Genomic DNA, 23480 nt, shown 5'->3' on the forward strand with positions numbered 1-23480 from the left:
GTTTGGATATTTAAATAACATTGTTGTTTTTTTTAATATATATATAATTTTAAAAATGGAATAAAAAAAAAACTTTTTAGGATTCACAGCACATTTATAATTAAAAAATATTCTATAAATTCAAAAAAATTAGGACAATTTTCAATAATCACATTGTTAAAGGGATACTTGACTCACTGAGCCATTTACAGCAGTAAAAATGACATCACCTGTGCTGAAGAATTAGGTAACGACCAATCGTGGCTCAGTTTACTGACCAAACCCAGAAAACAGGTGAGCCATGATTGGCCGTTACCTACTTCCTCAGCACAGATGATGTCATCATCAGTCGACAGCAAGTAGAAAAAAAATATACTTTTTAAAGGTATTAATTGTACATGATAAATAATGAAGTTATCAAATTCATTTTGGATAAATATTAAAAAAATATTAACTTTTCACTGCTCAAAATTGTTCAATGAGTCAAGTGTCCCTTTAATTTGCTGTTTGATCATAATTTATTTTTTCAAAAATACATACAAAAAATTCACTCATTATTATAATTTCTCATTAAAACAGTTATTCATATATTTTTTAATTGATGTTAATCATAAATCAAATAAAAATAAAAATTAATTACAATTACACTATATTTTTAAATGTTGCCCCGCTACTTTGCGGTTTGGTTTCTGTGGGTTCAACTGTATCGTGGATTTTGATTTGTGACTCTTTGTGACATTTGTAACGCAGTTTCTGGTTAAAATAAGCAATTTTAATTAGGGATGCACGATAATGCTATTTTCAACCGATACCGATAAGCCAATAATTTAGAAGTGCCGATGTCGATAACTGATAAGTAAGCCGATAATTGTTTACCAAATTAACTTGAATACAAATATGCTTTTGAGTCCTACTTTAAGTCTAACAAATACATTGAAACATTGTATAAATTTTGCACAATGTTTCAATGTATGTAAAGCACCATGAAGCTGAATTTTATTGATATGAGCCACAACCACAACAGATGGACCAATGTGGCATGTCTATAATTATTGCTGGATTTCTTTATTATCTGGTTTATCTGTATGAAATCAAATTGGCAATAATTATCGGCAGATTTCTCTATTATCTGCTTTATCTGTTTGACGTCAAATTGGTCGATAATTGCCGATAATTATCGGCCACCGATATTATTGTGCATCCCTAATTTTAATATTAAAAAGATAAACTTGAATGTAATTATTCAGCCGACGTTTCAACTTAAAAAACAACTCATGCTCTACTTCGCGGCGTGGATTTGGAACGTATCACCAGTGAAAAGTGAGGAAACACTGTATTATTAAAAACATTCCATTAAAAAAAAAACACTGCTCAAATATAATTTACAATGGAAAAAATGTTAAAAGAACTACAATAAATTATGAATTACAATAAAGAATGAATGAAATGTAAAAAATAACTCACACTGCACACTACGATATCATGCAATTGAGAAATGGCAAAAAAAAAAATGCAAGTGCATCATATTTTGGGTGGACAAAAGGGAGGCACCTATTTCTTTTCACACTTTGATCACCAATTTTCCCTGGAAGTGGGAAATGCCACTCTCATATAGCGGCTGCAAGACGAGTTTGTCCTTGACATTTTCCCACATGTGAAAAAAAGTGCCTTTGGGAGTCATTCAGAACAATGAAGCAGCAAGCGGCACACGTTAACGATCGGTGTCAGCAGCATCTGTAAACGAGTTGGGCGAGCGTGTGTTTGCGGTGTTTGTCTAAGTGCGCGCTGGCGGGCTTCCAGACGCCGCAGGTGTCGCGACAAACGTGGCGAGGAGACACAGCGAGGCCTGTTATCATGCAAGTGTCGCGCTCCTCTGCGCTTACTCATCAGTGTTCACAAATGCCTCTTCAGGATTGGAAGCAACCGTTTTAATCAGAAGCTTGAAGAAAGTCATTTCAGGAAGAGGCACATGAAGCGAAGAACAACACAAGCTGACTTGAAATGATCATTTAATGCGAGGTTCAGACTGGAAATGAAATATCGCGTCGCCTCTTGTGTTCGCGTGCTGCGGTGTCATCTTTAGCAACGGGAATAATTGGCTGCTTTAACGTCTCGTGCAAATGTGGATGGACACTGGCCGCCTCTCACGCCTTGTTAGCAACAGACGAAGGAGTCGTTTGCAAACAGATGCTGGCGGACCTTCGATATCAACTAGGTTAGCATTAGCGAGAACAAAGCTACAACAAGCTAGTTTTAGCGTGGGTATCAAACCCAACCCGTTGTCGAAGTAAGTGTATACTCTTGCCTCTGTATCTTTGACACACTGCGTGCACAGATCATGTGACCGCATGCTCCAATAAGAGCCGCATATGTGCAGTGGTGCGGAAATTAATGGGACAAAACAACATCCTTGGTTCTCCAGTCGGCCAGGGTACACGACGTGGGATCCCGTTGCTTAAAGTACCCATTATTTCCGTGGAGTTGGTACACTGCGGCAACGGCTAGTGTAGGCTTCCACAACTATACTGTGTTTGAATCAGATAAGTTAATGTCTTAGTAAGCGTGTTAAGATAAAGCGCAATTTAAGTGCACTACATAGCTTTTAAAGTGTTAGTTTGGATTTTTTGACATGAATCTCTCTTTCATCCTCACCTCCAGTGTGTGCGATCAGCACTGACTTACCCCTGACAGCGTTCTGTGACACGAGTTCTGGTCCGGTGTTGGACGAGAGGAAAATAGTCCAGCAAGCTGGCTGGGGTCACGGAAATAAAGCGTTTTTCTTCTAAAAACAATTTGTTCTAAAGAGTGATACATTTGCATCACAATACTCCTTTTCTGAAAAAAAGTCAGACGCCATTACGGCCGGGCACTACTTTTCTGTTAGTTCGTATCACTGCGCTCCATAGACAGCTGATCGACGCGCTGCAGACATCTGATCTGCGTGCCTTCCGCCTTCGACAAGACGAACAACTTGTAGATTAGTACGCGTCTATTAGCTGCATGCGGTGCACCGCGCAGTGATACGTAGTGCCTGGCAGTAATGGCGTCTGACTTTTTTCAGAAAGGAGTATTGTGATGCAAAATATATCACTCCTTTGAACACAAATTGTTTTTAGAAGAAAAACGCTTTATTTCCGTGACCCCAGCCAGCTTGCTGGACTATTTTCCTCTTGTCCAACACCGGACCAGAACTCGTGTCACAGAACGCTGTCTGGGGTAAGTCAGTGATGATCGCACACACTGAAGGTGAGGATGAAATAGAGATTCATGTCAAAAAAATCCGAACTATCCCTTTAATATTTTGATCAAATTGGATTTTTCACATGTTGGACTATGAAGCTTTTTTTTTTTTTTTTTTTTAGGGAAAAGTGCAATACGCAAGCGATTCAAGTTTATTCGAGACTTGGTCGTAAACGTGAATGAGAATCTTTATTGCTGATGATGGCCCCGAGACCAGGCACTAAATTTTATATTAAAAAAAAACATCTTCATTCTAATATACATATTAGAAAGTATACATTTCTATCATTTAAAAATTAACAATACTTAAACAGTCAAATGTCAACCATACAATATAATGATTTCTTGAGCTCTCAATAACTATTTTGGTTTGGAATGAATGTTTTTATGTTTGATCTGCTGCACATGTCATCTAGACATCATTGAAAATAAGGGATTGCCCTTAGTGGCCTAGAGCTTTCCAATTAAAATAGCTATGAAACAAAAAACAGTTTCTCCTCAAGAGAAAATGGAGCATTCTATAATGACATAGAAATGAGACAAGTGCCCCACACCCCCAGCCCCAAAATGCTATTTTTGCCATCTAGATGCATTTGGACACAGCCTAACTGTTCTCTTGAAAGGCAGATCGTTAATTAACAGTCAACATTCATCAGTTTGATGCTCTATAAATAATGTAAGCATCATTTACAGTTCAGTAATAATTTACTTGGATTGGTGCCATGTTTCCAGTGTGATTGAAGTGCAATGGACCATGCTGTTTCCTTTTTGGCATTGTATACATGCATTCCCTGGCACTGGGTCATGCCTCGGAGCTTTCAAAATAGAGCAGGTGAGCGCGCTGTGACATTTCTAGGCCAGGTGTCGCGTTAGCAGCATGCTCAGTTAGCCACCGCTTACCTTTCACCTTGGCAATGAGCGTGCCGGCTTTGCCCAGGATGTCCACCGAGTTGAGGGCCTGGTGTTTGGCGATGACGGCCTTGAGGACGCGCAGCAGCTCGGCCAGGCGCTCCTGGACCACCTGTTGGAGAGTCTCCGAGCTCTCTGGGGAGGAGAGGAGGAGGCACAAAAGTGTGGTCGGTTCAGTTGCTCGGTACAAAGTCGCAGTCACACTCATTCTTGACATTCTTTTGGTCTTTGCAACAACAACAAAAATCACTTGGCGCATGCTTATCTTGCCTTAAAACACACAATACAAGTGGACGTTTTGCTTCTGGGGCCCTAAAACCTGTTTAATTGGCCTCGTACACAACATTGTGGAGTGACCACATGTCACAATGTAGTAGCATGCTAATTGCAGTTAAAGACACCATGTAATCTCCACATAAGATAAAACGATCTAATATGTAGGAGGCAGATTTGGAAAAGCAAAGAGGTCACCCCAGAACATAAACCAGGATGCACACAACATTGTGGAGTCTCCTAGTGTCAAGGTCTACTAGAACACTAATTGTCAAATAAGGTGTTAATGCAAGATCATCTTATGAAGTTGGAACATTTGGCAGAACAAGTCACCCTAAAACGATCATTTGACACACATTTTGGAGTGACTAATGTGTCACAATTTACTAGAATGCTACACACTGTAGATTCCACATAATGCAATATTATTTATTAGAGAACAGGCAGACTGAACACATAAATAAATAAACTTGGACGCACACAATATTGTGGAGCAACCACTGCAGACAACCAGAATGATAAGATCATCTATTATGAGGCGGACCGGACAGAGCAATGAAGTCTCCCTGAAACATAAACATGGACTGGACATACACAACAATGTGGAGTGACCACAATGTGTCTAGGACGCTAATCATTGTAAAAGATGCCTCCACGCAATACAAGATTATCTATTACAGAAGAAGCAGCCTGGGCACAACAACAAAAGTTACAGAACATAAACATGGACGTACATAACATTGTGGAGCAATCACGTGTCAGTCTACTAAATGCTAATGGTCGTTAAAAATGTTTACATCACAAAACAAAAGACCATCTATTACAGAGAAGGCAGACTGAGTGGGACCAAACATGAAGGTACGCAACAATGTGGCGGGACGACATCTCAGAAATGACTAGACCGCTAATTGCTGTGAAAAAGATGACGTGTCTCCATAATTCAAGATAATCTATTACGGAGGAGAAGGAGTGGATGGAATAAATAAGGCACAAAAAAATCCTTTCAAATAAACTGAAACAAAATGAATGAATTGGTCAAACAATAATCCTCTTTAAAGAGAACAAAATACCATCATTACCACCAAGATCTCCACACTTTTAATAAGTGACTGTCTGCATGCTCCATAGGTGTTGCTGTTTTGGTTAGCAATAGCATAGGCCGTCAACAGTGGAGCAACAGCCGGCAGTAGATGAAATGGGCGTGGGAAGAGCAGTAATGAGGGGCTGTGGAAGCAAAACGAGGCCCCAACCAACCATGCAATCACACATGTGGGAAAAGACAGAAGGGCGGAACTGAGACAGGAGGCTTTCTGAAATAGAACAACAAAACAGGACACAAACAAAAAGTGAAGCTTTGGAAGACAACACTTGTGGTTGGCTGAGATGCAGTGAGGAAAGAACAGTGACACGTTGCATCACGTCGCAAATGGTGATGAAACACCTGTCAACGGAAGAGGCTTGTGTGACAGGAAGCTCGGTGACAATGCGCTTTCTTGTGGTTCGGTGGTCGCGTGCGAGGCGCCTAACAACTCGTGGCTCTTAAGGTGACATTAAGATGCAAACAAGGCATATTTGGGGATTAGACCGGCACTGTTAGGGCCACCTGTGAAATACTCGACATATGCTGCATTGAATTAAACAGTAACCAAGACCACAATTTCTGGATCGTGGACGGACGATTGATTGAATGATTGATCGACTGACTGACTGATTGACAGACAGACAGAGATTCTTTTAGAAATACATGTCACAAAAAACAAAAACAAGGAAGTGGCAAAATCTTTTGATGCGGTGTGAACAACACGGCAGTACTTCAATCAGACAATGACAAACGATAGCATCATTTATCACTTCAGAGACCGGTCACACCTTTCTCGGCATTATTGGCACCTTTTACGGATAAAGTAGGTGAACGATGTCACGTCTTGGCAATGCGCAACAGGTAACTTCATGTCTGTGTGTGTCTGTGCGTCTGTGATATGCGGGGAAGGGAGGTGGGCAGTAGAGTCATCTGGTTTTCATCAGGAGGCAGGCGGGATGAGAGGCAGGATTTATTGGAACGCTGAAGGAATTACAGGGGGGAGTGAAAATGAGAGGCTGGGTGTTTTTCTCAGCCCTTCACTCGACGTAACATATGCACTCATGCACACGCGCACTGGCATGCGCACACATCAACACACACACACAAACACACATTACGCATGCAGAGTAAGAATCGTCCAATTTCTCCATGGATTTAAATGGTGCCTTTCCACTTCTAGAAGCTTTTATCCAAGAGCTTCCGGTGTTTCGATCACGGGAACTTTCATCTAAATGTAGATTGCGTAGCCAAAAAAAAAAGCCCCTGCTCCATGGTAATTACTTTTTGAGCAAGGACTCCCGAAGAGATCTAATCTTGGAACCTTTCAGGGACTACCAAATACAGTACTAAGTGCTAAGAACTAAAAGTTCCAGGAGTTCCAAGTTCCAAGACGAGACTGAAGACGGCATTTTCATCTGTTGCCGTAATGGGTCTTATAACAAACGTGCACAACATTCCGCGTCGTCCAATCAGTTTGAAGTATTGTACAGCAAGTCCCTCCTTTCCCAAACGGATCTGCTGAGTGAAGTTACAGGTTGATAATGTGAAGAACTACTGAGTGAATCACAATTAACAATCTGGCTATTGACTTTACCGTGGCATGCCCCTCCCCGCCCACTAAATGCGACAAGCAGCGCCCTCGGACATTTACCGGTCGAGATGAGCTGAAGTGCATTCACAGTAATGGCAAAGTTGTCAAATCTTCCTTGTGATTTTTCGGTCAGGTATTTTCAGGACGCCGATATTTAAGAGTAAAAGGGCTTTACATTTTTTGAGTGAAAGGTATCTTCACTCCCTCACCATGCAATTTCACCCATAAACAAACGAAATACACAAAGGAAATACACATCACTGCTGCTGCAGAAGTCATAAAAAGACAGTCGCCTCGCTCACTTTGACCGATTGTCGGCAAAACCGAAGTTTTTGGACATTGTTCCTGTCAAGCAAGGTAAGATTGAATTTATATTTTACCTAATAGTTTCAATGTTTTGTTGGCATTTATCGTTGGTAATGGTAAGTCAACAAACGCGTGGATGGTTAGCTACCCAAAGCTATCGTTAGCCTTTGACTAAAAACAACAATGGAGAACATTACTTAATGCAGACGTAGTAGTTTCTGGTCATTTTGGAGGGATTCAACTGGTTGTGTGGTATTCCACAAAGTTTGATCCAGCGCAGACATTTTTGTAGTTGTTTGAGGGTTTAGGGAATGGAATATACCGGACACCTTCCACTCGATCAGGATAATGGATCTCTCTCGTACACAAGCTAAGCCGTGACTACAGCAGGACGCCAGTTAGTCGATCGGGATAACTGTTATCACTCTTAAACAAGCCGTGACCACAGCGTTTAACCATTTTTATTGATTTTTTTTCTTGCCTTTGGATAACCACGCAATGCAACACCAAGAGCTGGAATGCTTTGTTTGTCCTTAGCAAAACTCACATGCCGGCGCAGACATGACATCTTGCGTCTTGATTGGTTTACTAGGTTATGCAGGTGTGGTTTACGGTAAGGTCAATTGCCAGGTTAACCCAGAACTATAGGAACGTGAAATGGAGATGCATCATCAACGACCTTTGGAGAGAGGAGACATTTGTCATCAGACTAAATCCCTCATCAGTGGTTAGCAAATTCGCGAGGTTCCAGAACCTTTGCGACATATATCAGGTTGGAACCTTGTGGTTGCTAGAGCTACAATTACAAAGAACTAAACATTAATGGTCAACTTATTATTTAATTTGTTTTACTGTTTACAATTGGGCTACGTGTAGGGAGTGGCGGCCTTAGCTCTATAGATGAATTGCTTTGTAGTTAAAGACTTATGTTAACCCCTTGCAGGCATGTGACCGGGCGGGGTCACATGCCTAGTAAAATTGCGAAAAATGCATTTTCATTACACTTTTGAAATATACTTCCATATCGTCATGTCTCAAAAAAAAAAAAAACTCATGAGGTTGTAAAAAACGTTTTCGTGATAGTTGATGTTTTGCAACATTTTTGTTTCCATTACCAGGTTGCTCCTGCACAATTTGCATTTTGCGCATTTCTGAGGGTAATGGAAACTCAGCTACTCATCAATGGCTTCCCAAGATTACAGAACAAAGCTAACAGGGGAGACATAAGGCTCACCTGCTCACCACGAGACCTCCCCTGCCACTCCTACGCACCCATGCCTGGAGAGTTGCTCTTTGAAGTACCCCCACCCTCCACCACTTAAAGCCACTGACAATGGACCCTCATTAAAGTGCTCACCCTCTTTCCCTTTCGGGTATGTTCAGCTCGCCGCTGCTTGAAGCGCTTTAACAATCAAAGGAGAAGCAAGAAGCACACACTGGATTAGCATGAAGCCGGAGCCCCTCTCAGTTTGCTGCATGCAAACGAATTACCGTCCCAATCACGTGTTTTCTTTCCTGGAAGGTTTGAAACGGATCTACTTGTTCACCCCCTTTTGTAAAGATGTTAGACAGACATGATGGAATTAATAAAAATTAGGAGGGTGGGTATGATGGTGGTTGAGTTTGTCAATAGTCGACTTCTGGTCGTTGAAGCGGCAACCAACATTACAAGTTTCGCTCTCGCCATGCTAGCTTATCCCATTGCACTCACAACAAAACAAGAGCACCCAAAAAAAAAAATCTATATAACTGTCTAATTCTTAGCCCACTGATCAGAGTACAGTGCTGGGGTTTAGTTCCCCTTTCTGAGCAAGAAAAATAACCAATATATTGTTAAATTAATGACGTGTAACCATGTGCCAATCATCTATTAGCTTCGTGTCCAATTGGACCACTTAGATCACTGACCACCCCCACACTCCCCCCACACCGCAACCATCCACAATGACAGAAAAACACGGAAAAAGCACGAGTGTTTACAAAACAGAAAGGGGAATGAAGCCATGAGCTCCGATCTCAAGTGACAGCTCACACTGACCGCTTGCTATTGTTTGCGCGGGAGGCTGCCTGTTCACGGTGGTGTGTGACAGCACAGAGAAAGCCAGCGAGAATCAGCCATGAGTGCTTTTGTCACAACAATGGCATTAGAAAAAAAAGAGGCCTGGAAATGCGCTGCCTGATTGCGGTGATGGTGGCTGAGCAGGTGGTAGGGGGGGTCCGTGCCATTGTTTTTGGTAGAGATAACAGTGGTCAGGGCCTGCATTGTGGAAAGGAAGAGACACCCCCACCCAAGCCCTCATCAGTCACCCCCACCGTCCACCGCCTCGTTTCCCCTTGCCATGATGAGACCATATCCCACTCCCACTTTTAGGAACTGGCATGGAAAAGGAGTGTAGAATATTTGCAGCATTTATGCAATCTCGGTTGCGCTCTTAAATTTGGATTTACCAGAGTTCTTTCACAGAACATATTAAGTAAGTGTCAGGATGTGTTACTGTTGTACATATACTCCAGGGATGGCCCCTGACCCCATTTGGGATGGCTACTTGATGAAACACCCCTCGCCCCCCTTTTTGTTGTATTGCAAATCTTAAAAAAAATTAAAAAAAATAAAAATAATTCAGAAATTGCTGATTCACATCCAGTAGCACTGAAAGAAAGGTTGTCTGATGTTATCTTGCAGTAAATAAATTGGATTTATTTTAGCAGATATGTTTTTGTGTTTGGGATTATTTTTCAGTTTGACACCTTTGGATAATTAAACATGCCCCGCACCAAACAGACCCTGTTACTGAGAAACAAACTTAACATGAGTGTTTAAAAAAACAAAACAATGCAGGCCTACATTTGGTGTGGGGGGTCCCCGACATAGGGGGAGGTCAATCTAATCCAAAGCTTCAGGTGGTCTGACAGAGGTTATAACCCCCCTCAAGTCCCTCTCTCTCTGGCTGATAACAACCGGCAATCAGCGAGCCTGTCTGGACACGTGATGAGTTTCACACAAAACAAGCCACAGCAGCTCCAGTGAGAAAAGTACCCTGGAAAAAAAATGGCTTTGAGTGCTTTTTTTGCCAAGAGCCTGGTTTGTCCGACCCCTTCCTTGAGGATTCAGGCAGGGTGACGCATGTTGACTCAGCCCACCTGACACAAGTTGCGCTCTCTATTATTCACTTTGAGTCATTTCTACAGAGAAACGTCAGCGAAATGGCATTTTAAAACAAAAAAAGGGTCTGATACAGGAAACACATGTAACAAATTTACATTGCCAGGCCACATGCAACGTGATCTGTATCAGGTGGAATTGTTTTGTCAGGATTCTGTCAGCAAACACGACTTACACCCCTCCTCAACCCCTCGTCCAAACAATTTTGGTCACCGCTGCCTGGAGTTTTGCATGCGTTGTTTGGAGGCTGAGCAGGGGCCACAGACGTTGCCCAGACAGTAAACAGCATGCGCTCCATAAACAGCTACCTGCTTGAGAGCGGGTGGGGGTGTCACTGTGTGAGGTCCGGCCTATGCCTTGGGTCTCTTGATACAGCACCAAAGCAACATCCTTCAATCAACATCAATTGGTAGGCTGTGAAGATTCAAAGTCATAGTTGTACACCTTTTACAACTGATTTTAATGTGTTTCCGCAAGTCCCATGGGGGAAATACGCAGCGTCAAAGGCTGAGGCTGTAACGGCAGGTCTACATCAAAGGCACAGAGACAGAATTTTCCCTTCCCAGATAGTACGAAAGACTGAATAATGGCTTTGTAAAGGGGAATATCAAAAACCCGGGACCGGGCTGTACGGTGTCGGTGTAACACATGGTATGCATTTAATTGTAGTTTTGTGATCCCCTTTCACATCGTTCCTGTTTTTTTCCTATCTCAGTGATCTAAGTCAAACGCACTGCAATGAAATTTCCCAGCTTCCAAGGTGGTATCATTGTTGGAATGACAGCCGCGTAAAAAGGTATAACAGCAAACCGGGACAAGAATGCAAGTAGCCTGGTATGTATGCTATGTTTTTAAAATGTTATTACCATTAGCCTATATCTGGGCTGGAATATTAAAACGCTTGGAACACGTTCATATTTGAATGCATTTGCATCAGCCCCTTTACAATACCCCCATGTTTTTTTTCCTGTTTGTAGTCTGTATTAAAAGTCCAGCTTCTGAGGTAGTATCAGAGGCAGCAGGACATCAGTTTGATAATAGAGAATATCAGAAAGCCGAGACCTAGTTGTGAAGTTAAACACCTTCGTTTAATTGCGTTTCTGTTTTCACCTTTCACTTATTCTTTTACCCGAGTCAGTGGTATAACAAAGGCACCGTTACAGGAATAGAATAGTATGAAAGGAGTAGTGTCAGCAGCAGAAGGACAGCTGTGTGAAATATCAGGAAGCTTTTAAAATGTTATCACAGGCATATTTTACACACCACACCTAATGCAGATGCTGTCTATTAGGAGCAGGCTCAGTGTGAGAGTGATCTTTTTCAATTTGTATAGGTGTAGGACGTCTCCTATGTACCTGAAGTCTCCTATGTATCTTTCTCATAGTTGCCATACTTTCTAGTACTCCTGAAAGTATGGCAACTATGAGAATGTGCCCTGGAGATGACTTTTGCTGCAACAACAGGGTGACGCACAGAGCTGCAAAAAAAAAAAAAAAAAAAAAAACTGGTCCCAGGTTGTAAATTTCTCGCCTCTCCTTCACCGCGACCAATCCACTAGACAAACATCCCCCCTGGCCCATAATCATAAATAACCACCCCAGGAAACACGGTGCAACCAAGAGCTCGCACAAAAACATCCTTCACGTGGCATCACGGGAGGGGGGAGTTACAGCCCCCGACAAATCCCACTCTTTTCTTTCTCCCGGCCCATTAAGCCATTATGTCGTTAGGATGGCTGTCGATTGAAGGCGCCACCCGCGAGCTGCCACTTGAGCTGGCACACTTGGCCGGGTATTTCATGCCAACCACTCACGATTTATGGCCAGTAAAGAGGGACGTAACTGGGTGGGGACAAGACATTTCATTTAAAAAAAAATGAAATCCATCCATTTTCTAAAGTGCTAGTTGGCTTCAGGTCATGGAAGTCAATAGCCCCTCTCACACTTGCTATAAAAGCTTTGCCCCAAAATGAGGTGGTTTATTTCCTTCTCAGTACCTTTCATGTAGAGGGAAAGGCTTTGTCGTGAAAATGGCAACATGTGATGCCGTGCCGGGTTGACCCTGGGAAAAATTTTGGCCTTCTACAACGATTGTCGTCATGATACTTTACAAAGGAGAAAACTACAGCACATTTGAGTCAGTGAACTCAGAACATAGCTGGGTCAATTTGATCCGGCATTCCGTACCGGTGCAGACCCAGCTGATAATACCTCCAAATCCAACGGCAACCCGCGGAAAAGCCAGCTTTGACGTGCAGTGTGAAAAGCACTACAAGCGGCTTTCCTTTTGCGTTACGGCTCTGATAGATAAAGGCTAGGTCACGTTCACCTTTACTTGTTCTGTCTTTGTACCTTTCACACAGAAAAGCAACCTGCCGAAAAGAAGATTGGAGTGGGAAAGCGGCAATAGGCGGAGTGCCTCCTGATTTACAGCTCTGATGCTACTGCCCCCAAAGACAGAAGATAACCAGGTTGACACTACCCCCAAATCTTGGAAATTGCCATCATTCCGTGTCTGTACCATTCACACAAAACAGAAACCCAATAGTGTACAGGGGGCTACATGCGACATCCGACTTGTGTTACTCTACAAATACTACGCTCTACTACTACTACTATCATTCGGAAGATTAAAGATGTATTCAAGGTTCTTTTTTCTTGCTGTGTCTTCTGAGTGGATCATCTAAACAATTGGTTCCTGATCCTGTCAATCAATGTAACATAACGACGTCGTGCGTGCTCGTTCCGAGCTGCGCATACGCAGCAGGAATGGAGATGAAGATGAAGATGAGCTCGCACGTTCCGACATTTGATAGGTGGCTTCCCCCCGGACGAACAGGAGAGCTGGTAGGATGGTCTTTCGCATGCGCATTTTAAAAAAAAGTGACACACGTTTGGCTTCTACTTTCCAAGAAAAATCTTTGAATATGCTTTTAATGCAACAATGACAGGTTTCACAGGCAGGTGGCGTGAAAGGAGCCACAGTGACGCGACGACGGCATGCAGTATTGTGAAATACAACAATGCAGTTTGACTGGAATACAATACAATCTTATCAACATGTTGCGATGGCACTGACAAACACTTTTCTTTGTGGAACGAGGGTAGAGTGAGTGCTATATTTGACACCTTAGTAAAATATTTCAACCGCAGTCACGCAGTCGGAAAGGCTGTGAAAAATAAGATGCCCGACGTTCTTAGACAAAGAAAGACTTTTTTTCTAAGGACGCCCTGAGGGCAATGTCCAGTAAAACCGGCCACTGATGCGTTGAGTGGGCCCTGCGAGCAAAATTTAGCTGGCTGGCCGTGGGTTATTCCAGGGAAGGGAGGCTTTTTCCACGTCAGCGTGGCTCACAGCTACCCTAGTACTGCTCTATTGAAGGCTCTGCGCGGCCACAAGTGAACATTTGTTCTAAAGGAATGCCGAGTATGCGAGAGAGTGGGGGGGTGAGGGGTGCGTCGGCTCAAGCTAGTACGTCGAAGACGGCTTTATTCTATTTTATCACCCCCCCACCCGATTAAAAGCATTAGCCAAGGCAGGACAGGACGTGTAGATATAGTATAACGAGCAGATGCTCAGAATGTCAACAAGGGGACAGAGTTATGTGACACCCCTGGCACATAATGTGACAACAAGTGCATTTATCCAATGTTGAAAAAAAACTAGTGCTGTCAAACGATGACAATTTTTAATCTGATTAATCACACTTTTTAATTTTAATTAATCACGATTAATCAGCTAAATTACTTACGTATTTGCGTCATATAAAATAAATACAAAATACTGTACCGTAATATTTTGACATTAACGCATTTTATTATCTGTAAGTCATTTGCAAACATTGATTAAATGCATGTATTTAATTAATTAAACGCAAATTACTTTTGTTTTATCTAAAGTCCCGTCGGGGTGTTTTTTAAAGCGAAATTTACCACCGAGCACACCAACTGGAGTCATTTTGGAACAACCAGCGTAGGAAATGTCGTGCATTGACCTCATCACTGACTTACGCAGCCTTCAATATAACCATCCGCGGTTACGTTCAAGGCTCGAGTGCGGTCAAAAAAAATAGTACGATTAATATGCGTTAATACGTGATTAATGCGACATTTTTCTGCGATTAATTACCGTATTTTCCGCACTATAAGCCGCACCTAAAAGCCTTCAATTTTTTCAAAAGCTGACCATGCGCCTTATAATCCAGTGCGCCTTATATATGGATCAATATTGAGCCGCAACAGGTCTCGCTGTCAAGACGCTATCGTGACCCTGCACGATCGGTGACGCGCATGCGCAGAAGATCCCGCCATCTTGGATCGCTAGCTAATACTAATACTTTACCTCAGAGAAATAATGAGACAAGGGAAGAAACAAGGAACACATGACAAAAACACCAACCACAGACAAATGCACCCAAAAACACCAAAAGAAAACAAAATCCCAACCCCACAGAACCAAAACATGACAGGGGGTGCTCTTACTGCTTACAACAAATATGTGAATTATAGGCCGAAGTTAGAATACTTGATTGCATTGTTTTCCAATACCTTCCTTTCAGTGTACCACACAAAAGAATTTTCAAGTGCAAAAATATGCAGAAAAACATAACCTGACAATTTTAACTTTAGTTTTAGGCCATGTATATATATATATATATATATATATATATATATATATATATATTAGGGGTGTTAAAAATCGATTCGGCGATATATCGCGATACTACATCGCGCGATTCTCGAATCGATTCAATCTTTTTTTTTTTTTTTTTTTTTTTAAGAGCTCAGAATTGTTCATTCGGTAGTCTTACCGATTCAACGTCTTATCATCATTGCCTTTTTTTTTTTTTTTTTTGTGTGTGTGTGAATCGATTTTTAAACTTCCATTTTTAATGGCAAAATATTCAACAAAACGTCTGACTTCGGGTTAGGATTCACACCTTGAGCATGGAAGAATGTTATATGAACGGAACATTAAGCCTTAATATTTTATTTTAATGCTGTTCAAACATGAAACAGATTACAACCTCTATAAGACTGAAATTTCAGATAAATAAATAATACATTTTCATATAAATCTTACACTCTACAAGCTTACTGATTAGTATTTTCTAAATTTGAATGAAAAAAAATCGCAACAATCGACTTATAAATTCGTATCGGGATTAATCGGTATCGAATCGAATCGTGACCTGTGAATCGTGATACGAATCGAATCGTCAGGTACTAGGCAATTCACACCCCTAATATATATATATATATATATATATATATATATATATATATACACACACACACACACACACTGTGTCAATCCAGAAGCAACACAATGAGTGAGATCTGGCAAAGCACGATTTATTCATGATGTATGATGTCCTTTAACACTAAATCACATTTATGATTTTTTTAATGTTTTTTTTTTTTGCCATGAAGTGATGACTTTGAAATAAAAATCTTAAGCCTTTCTCACATGTGAAAGAAAAACGTCTTCTTTGACAGAGTTGCATTTGAAATACAGGATGTACAAGAGAGTGTTCAACTAAAACGGGAGACAATGTTAACATTAATAATGCACACTAAGCATGAATATATATAATATTATTGGATCTTAATGGACATATTGTCATTGTCCTCTGAAAAACAATTATGTAATATATATATAAATATATATATATATATATATTTTTTTTTACATTTTTGGGATGTCTGCATTCAGTTTCATCCCATAAACGGAAAGAAAGAAAGAAAGAAAGAAAGAAAGAAAGAAAGAAAGAAAGAAAGAAAGAAAAAAAAGACAAAAATGGACATAAGTGTTTTTCACAGGACAGCGACGATACAAAAGGATGGATTAGGATGTAATTCACACAAAATATCGTTCTGTCAGCCATGCATCATCACACCCAAATTGAGTTATCAAATAAAACCTACTTATACATTTACAGTTGTGTTTTAACATCCAAGTCGTAGAGTAATGGTGGAAGCCATAAAGCGGCAGGTGGCATAAAGGAACCTACAGGGGCGGACAGCGACTTTTCTGGGAACGGGGTCAGGGTTCACCCATTGGGTCACAAGAGCCTCACCTTCTTCAGACCTGACCTAGTAGTTGTGAGGAGCGGAGGTGGGGAGGTGGCAGTGGGTTGCACACCAATAGCTTTCCCCCGGGCCGTGAGCTACTAAACTAAAAGCCTCAAATACACCTCAGCTAAGGTGTTAAATTCCTGGGTTAACTGGTTCCTGCTGTTCTGGCTCACGCTGCCGTTGGTGTAGCGACGACATGTCGGACCGTAATGGAGGGAACACAGAGTGCGTCATCTTGTTTGTTTACATTCGTTCAGCTTACACGTGGTGGTGATTTGCAAGCTTAGCACTTTGGCTCCATTTTTAATATTATTAAATTATGGGCTGTATCTGTCTGTCAATCACAGCACACTCCCGAAGGTTTTGAACATTAGCATGCTGCCTAGTATTTTTAGATTTTTCATCACATTTTTCTCTTTTAACATGTATAGTTACGTACTTTTCATCTAAAGCTTTTTATGTCAAATAGTTGTATAGTCGTTGTCTAATATACAGTGTTCCCTCGTTTTCCGCTGGGGTTAGGTTCCAAAAAATACCCGCAATAAATGAAATCCGCAAAGTCGTTAGCTTTATGTTTTACAACTCTTATAAATGTTTTAAGGCTCTAAAATCCCCGACCGCACAATTTATACTTTTCTCATTGAGGCATTTACATGTTCTCACATTTCTCTCTTGTTCAAACATTGACAATGTTCAAACCTTCATAAATTTTATAAAATGGGTCTATTACTGTAAAAAAAATATGCAAATTGCACTTTAAAAAAAATCCGCGATACAGCGAGACCGCGAAAAGTGAACCGCGTTATAGCGAGGGAAGACTGTATGTACATTTCAGCAAATATGTATCTTTTTTTAAATAAAATATTTCCCAGTTTATTAAAAAAATAAATAAATCTCACTCAAAAACACGACATTTCAAAGTAATGATTCAGTTACTAGGTTTGGTCAGTAACGTCAGAAAATGACAAAAAATTTTGATCACAGATAACCATGATTATTTTGCTCGCTGAACTGGTAACTCGTCTTATTTTTCAGCATGCATCTGATGAACAACTGGCAAATAACCAGTACGAATGCTTTAGTTGTACAGTGTAGTACAGTGCAGAGCTCCCCACACCCACAAACAATTACACGCACTGTGAAAAGCTAGCTTTTTATCCAGCCTCAACAGACTGAGGGATTAAGCCTTGTGACAGCGAACGATACGTAACGCCATTATTATTGTTGTTGTTATTATTGATGCATTAAGCTGCTTACAATATCAGGAGAGGACACTCACAAACCTTTTGCGACGTTCATTGAACACACGCACAGGCACATGCAATGACTCACTCACGGAGACCGTCCTCCTCCAAGCACAGGAATGGTTAAACAAATCACTCCCGCTGCCAGGAGCGCTGTTGGACCTCAGCGTGTTTGTGTGTGTGCGTGTGAGTGTGCATTTTTGTGTAGCAGTGCAGTAGGGGTCAAACTGCAGCTAAGTCATCGTAGCATAACAAAGCAAATGGAGCAAACCTTCGCCCAACTGGGATAAAATATTGATCTCAATGTATCGTTTTACGCTTGCAATTTGTAGCAATAGACCAGTGTCAAAAATCTGTCGCAATGTCAGGACCATGATGTATTGTTTTTTGCTTATGAGATATTAATTGATCAGTTTTACACAGGAGAAGGGCAAATTACAGTATAGGTGATGTGATGTGTTTTCTCACAGTACACCAGTGGTGTCCAAATTCCGGGGCCATTTGCGGCCCGCCGTCCATTTTTTCGTGGCTCAGTTCAAATAAAATAAACAAAAATGTTTGGAGATGGTCAAAGTAAGAAGGCATGGTGTTGAAAAACATAGGTGCTATTAAAACTTATTTTAAGTTGAACTAAAATTCAAAAAAACAATTTCGTTAACGAAATAAAATAAAAATGAAAAGTATGTCACACAGAAGTGACGTCATCTAGCAGCAGCCAATAGAAAAGCACCTTCAGATGACATCGCTTCCATGGTGTTTTTTGATTATTGCACACAAGTAATACACATTTAAAAAAAGTAATACTAACACTGAAACTAAACTAAAACTAAGCATTTATTAAAGAACTAAAACTAATAAAAACTAACAGAACCACCCTGAAAGCTAATAAAAAACTAACTAAAATTAAAAATTCCAAAACTATAATAATCCTACTGCCATATTACAAATAAAATGGTTTATATACTATAGTATTTTTCTAAATATGCAAAAGCACAAATAAATTATTTGTACAATTTTTAGGACTAAACACAATTTCTCTTCATAACATTATGTGGCCCTTGCGTCCTTCTGAGTTTCTTTATGTGGCCCTCAAATTAAAAAGTTTGGACACCCCTGCCGCACACTAACAATATTGAAGCAGAAAATATTATACTTATACTAATATACTTAGTGTATACTAGTATACTGTATATATTTGAATCAGAGTGGGACAATATATATGAATATCCAGTATAAATACCCATGTGTAAAATATTACGTAATTAGTTTTGTAAGTCAGGTGGGCACGACATGAGCATCCAGACTGCAGTCCAGCTATTGATGACGTTAACGTTGTGTCCAAATGTTTATCAAAACACTGTTATGGCCATTGCGAATGCCCCGTGTCTCACCTGGACTCTGGAAGGCTTCCTTAAGGTGCAGCAGCACGTTGGCGAACCACCTGACGTCGTTCACCAGCATCATGACGTACTCCGGGTCCACTCCGGGCGGGCATGACGCCGTCACTGATGTACCCGATGGATCTGCGCCGCTCCGCGGGTTGTGGGAGCGACGCCTGTGCCCGCCGTCCCAGGTCTTGGTGGAGCCGGCCGACAGCGAGCCCGTCAGGGAATTGGAGTGATGTCGAGACGCCCCGGGGGCGTGACCTCGCTTCACGCCGCTGCCTTCGCTGCTCTTACGGAGCATCCTGGCAGCGGGGTGGTGGTGGCGGGGAACTAGTTTACGACGCAGCCAACCAGACCATCAATGACTCCTCCTAGTAACACACAGGATCAAGATGATGGTCTCCTTACTAGTGCACGAGTTTAGTCACATAAGTGGATACAGTAGGAAGATATATATTGATATTGTGATGTATGATGTTGTAGTGTTATGATACAATATTCATACCAAGTGTCAAATATTGGTCAGTTTTAACTAGGGGTGTCCCGATAAAATGTTCTCACATCCAATACGATGCCGATATTGCAGATTACAGTAGAGTACTGTCCGATACGGTTATCGCTCCAATAAGATAGCAACACAGGAATTATACATTGTTTTTTTCATTTTTTAGTATGAAATGTTCGAAGAGAGGGCGGCACGGTGGATGATTGGTGACTGGTGGATGATTGGTTAGCACGTCCACCTCCCAGTTCTGAGGACTCGGGTTCGAGTCCTGGCTCCGGCTCTGGGTGGAGTTTGCATGTTCTTCCCGTGCCTGCGTGGGTCTTCTTCCCTGGGTACTCCGGTCTCCTCCCACATTCCAAAGACATGCATGGCAGGTTAATTGGGCGCTCCGAATTGTCCCTTGGTGTGCTTGTGAGTGTGGATGGAGGTTTGTCTCTGTGTGCCCTGCGATTGGATGGCAACCAGCCTACTGCCCAAAGCCAGCTGAGATAGGCTCCAGCACCCCCCGTGACCCTTGTGAGGATTAAGCGGTCAGGAAAATGGATGGATGGATGTTAGAAGCGACTTTATCAAGTGAAATTATGACCTATTTATGCCAAACTTTTGGGTTAATATGAGCGCTAATATCTGAGATTTTATAATACTGTTTTTTGACTGATATTGGACTGATATTTGCTATCAATATCGGATCAGGAAATCCCTAATTTTAACTAGAGTGAGACAATATATAGATGTCATCATGTATTGTTCTCCCAATACACTATTGCTACTAACACATCATCGATCACTTTTTTACTGGGATTGTGACAAAACGTGACGTATCACTTTTCTCTTAAAGTATGATATCAATAAATACATTATGTCAAATATCAATCAATTTTAACTAGGGACGATGTATATCGCAATACATCATTTTTGTTTATAATACAGTATTAACATAAAGGGGTTCAACAATAGTCACATTTATCAAGCGGTATGACAAATATTAATATTGTCATGCATCATTCATGGTCTTTTATAATACACCTGACAAATAGCCATCCATCTATTTAATGCTCACAAGGGTCGTGGGGGCGCTGGAGGCAATCCCAGCCAGTTTCAGCCCTGATAAATATCAGTTTTATAAATATAGACATGGCTCTTTTATGTTGGCTTATATTGCAGTATCAGTACAGAAGCATCAAATATGAATAGTGAACAAAACATTGATATCGTGATATACTGTGTGTTCAATGAGGCGCCTGCAAGCCGGCAGCCTACAGGTCTGCTAACTTCTTTATGTAGTTTTCTACTCTTGTATTTACTCATTTTACTTATTATTATTATTATTATTATTATTATTATTATTATTATTATTATTTTTGTATTTATTGATTTTACTTTTGTTTTATGTTTGATTTTACGTACAGTACTTTGCTTCTGGTTGTTGTAACAGTGCTCTATAATTTAAGTTGTGCTGAGTGTTTTTTCTAGCATCAATTTCAATCAAATACAACCGGATGTGACAAAATAAAATGATATCGTTCTCTGTCAGTATCAATACTGTAGCGTCAAGTATCGTCATTAATGATCCAAATATCATTATTTTAGCCATAATATTTTTAATACAGATAATAAATAAATAAATACAGAAACAAATATATTTTTCATCCGCTATGCCTTGTGTAGACAGCAGACAGCATTATCGACATTTGATGCTGAGTACCGAAGTCCGATAAACATCATGATTACTTACAACCATACGATGGAGATTTTTTTTTATGATAAAACATGAGTCATAACGTTCGATAAACCTTCATCCCAGGGCTGATCTAAGGTGATGTTCGGTATTGTTATCAAAAGTGTTAAAGAGCATATTTACAATACTTAGTTCGCGTATACAGTAATACTAGCTTGGAATGTTGTACTGTACTGTATTCAATCTTCCAACATCGGTTATGAAGTATTTCGCTGGCAGAGTCTAAAGAAAAAAACGTGCGTTTTCACCACTCACCTGCCCAGCACATGGACATGGCAGCAAATATATCCAGTCAGTTACGGAGCAAAAGTATTCCCTTTCGAGGTGGGGAACAATAGAATAACAACTTTAAAAGAGCACAGCGTGGTAAAAGCGTCTCGACTGTAAATGTACAAGCAACTGGAGCCCAAGCAGAAACAACTCTCAAATCATTCGTCATGAACGAGTCCGCTCGTCACGTGTGGCTCGAAACGATTGTTGATTGGTAGAAGACATAGCGAAGAGGGCAGGGCCCTGGTGACGCTTGCTGGACAAGCGGACGTGTGGGGATTTAAAAGCTTAATCATCAAATGAACCCAAAATGAATGGCTTTTTTTTGGTCGTGTTTAAAGTCTAGTTGTTATCTTGAGGGGAGCGAATCGTCAGACGCGACAGAAAGGGGTTGATAAGCATCACGAAGTCATACTTGGTTACAGTAGTGTTGACTAACTGCACTTGTTTCGAGCGCACTTCAAGGTATCGTGAAAAAGTTGAGCTATTTGAGCACAACCATTTCACAACAGTTATTTGATGTTTTTTTTTTTAAATACAAATCACTCATTTAAATTAACATATAGTTTACTCCTTATGGTTAAATATGGTTAAGTATGAGATTCGAATCCATATTTGGGTTATTTTGGGTAGTTTGCGTTGCCCATGCTGCCATCTAGTGTGCAAAGATATCAGCGCATCTTGGCTTCAGAGATGATTCAGGCGCTTGTGGTTTGTTTTCTTTTGTACAGCCACAATATTAGTACACCACAAGCTAATGACATCCTATACAAGCGTGGTTATTTTCTTTTAAATGAATGTAAGAACCAAGAACGTGTTTTCTTTAATGATTGACATTGTCTCTCTCATTATCGTTACACAAGCAATATCAATCATCGTTTTTTTTGTTTTTTTTCCCCCCAGATCTAAACTAGGTGTGGGATAAAATGTCAACGTGGCGTATTGTTCAATCGTCAATTATAGTTTGAACTAAGCAAATACAAGTACAGGTATTGACCAGTTTACACACGAATGGCATCCAAAATATCAATGATATATCATTTTGCTTTATGATACAGTATCAACACACAAGCATCACCTATTTTTCAGTTTTCAAAAAATCTCAATAATAGCTATGCATCGCGTTTTCCTAGCAGTACAGTATAGATACTGATTTATCACTTTTAACTGGGGTTGGGATAAAATATGATGCATCGTGTCATTTTCTATCATGGTACACTATGATACCCAAGTGTCAAATATCGGTTTTAAAGGGAAGGAAGCCCAAAAAAAAATTTTTCTTTTATGCTGTATGTGCCCCCCACTTCTGTAAATTGGGCATTCTAAACAGTGTTTTTAGAATCTGAGTTAAGCAGTAGAATCCACCTGCTATCCATCTCAGGATGCGACCATTTGCCACTTGCTGTCAAAATGACATCACAGTCAATCAGAGCTCATATAATTACAAATCACGGCTCCTGTTTTCTGAAGCCGAGCCGTGATTGGTTATTATTTTTGCCCTGAACAGTTGTGATGTCATTTTCAGTAGACAGCAAGTGACAATTATTGTGATGTACAGTAATATTGTCCAGTACAGTGCAATATCCACACCACATAAATATCTATCGGTTTTGTAGCGACGTAATGAATAGTAACTGTAACAAAACTTAAAGGAACATCTGTACAAGTCCGGTGTGCGTATTTCACAGTACACACAGTGAAAATGACAAAAACACTGGC

The 23480-nt window shown here is 40.7% G+C and overlaps 1 protein-coding gene across 1 annotated transcript in view; it reads right to left on the reverse strand.

The window, feature by feature from the left end:
• LOC144020506 (rho GTPase-activating protein 29-like) overlaps window positions 1-21879 on the reverse strand; it is a 43488-nt gene extending 21609 nt beyond the window's left edge. Inside the window, exons 1-3 of the mRNA XM_077524065.1 lie at window positions 21747-21879; window positions 19255-19619; window positions 4120-4263 (exon numbers count right to left, since the gene is read on the reverse strand). Of these exons, the coding sequence (XP_077380191.1) occupies window positions 4120-4263; window positions 19255-19549 (439 nt within the window). The 5' untranslated portion in view covers window positions 19550-19619; window positions 21747-21879. The remainder of the gene's footprint in view (window positions 1-4119; window positions 4264-19254; window positions 19620-21746) is intronic.
• Window positions 21880-23480: the final 1601 nt, after the last annotated feature.

The sequence above is a fragment of the Festucalex cinctus genome, chromosome 1 (genome assembly GCF_051991245.1).
Source record: "Festucalex cinctus isolate MCC-2025b chromosome 1, RoL_Fcin_1.0, whole genome shotgun sequence".
Taxonomy (NCBI): domain Eukaryota; kingdom Metazoa; phylum Chordata; class Actinopteri; order Syngnathiformes; family Syngnathidae; genus Festucalex; species Festucalex cinctus.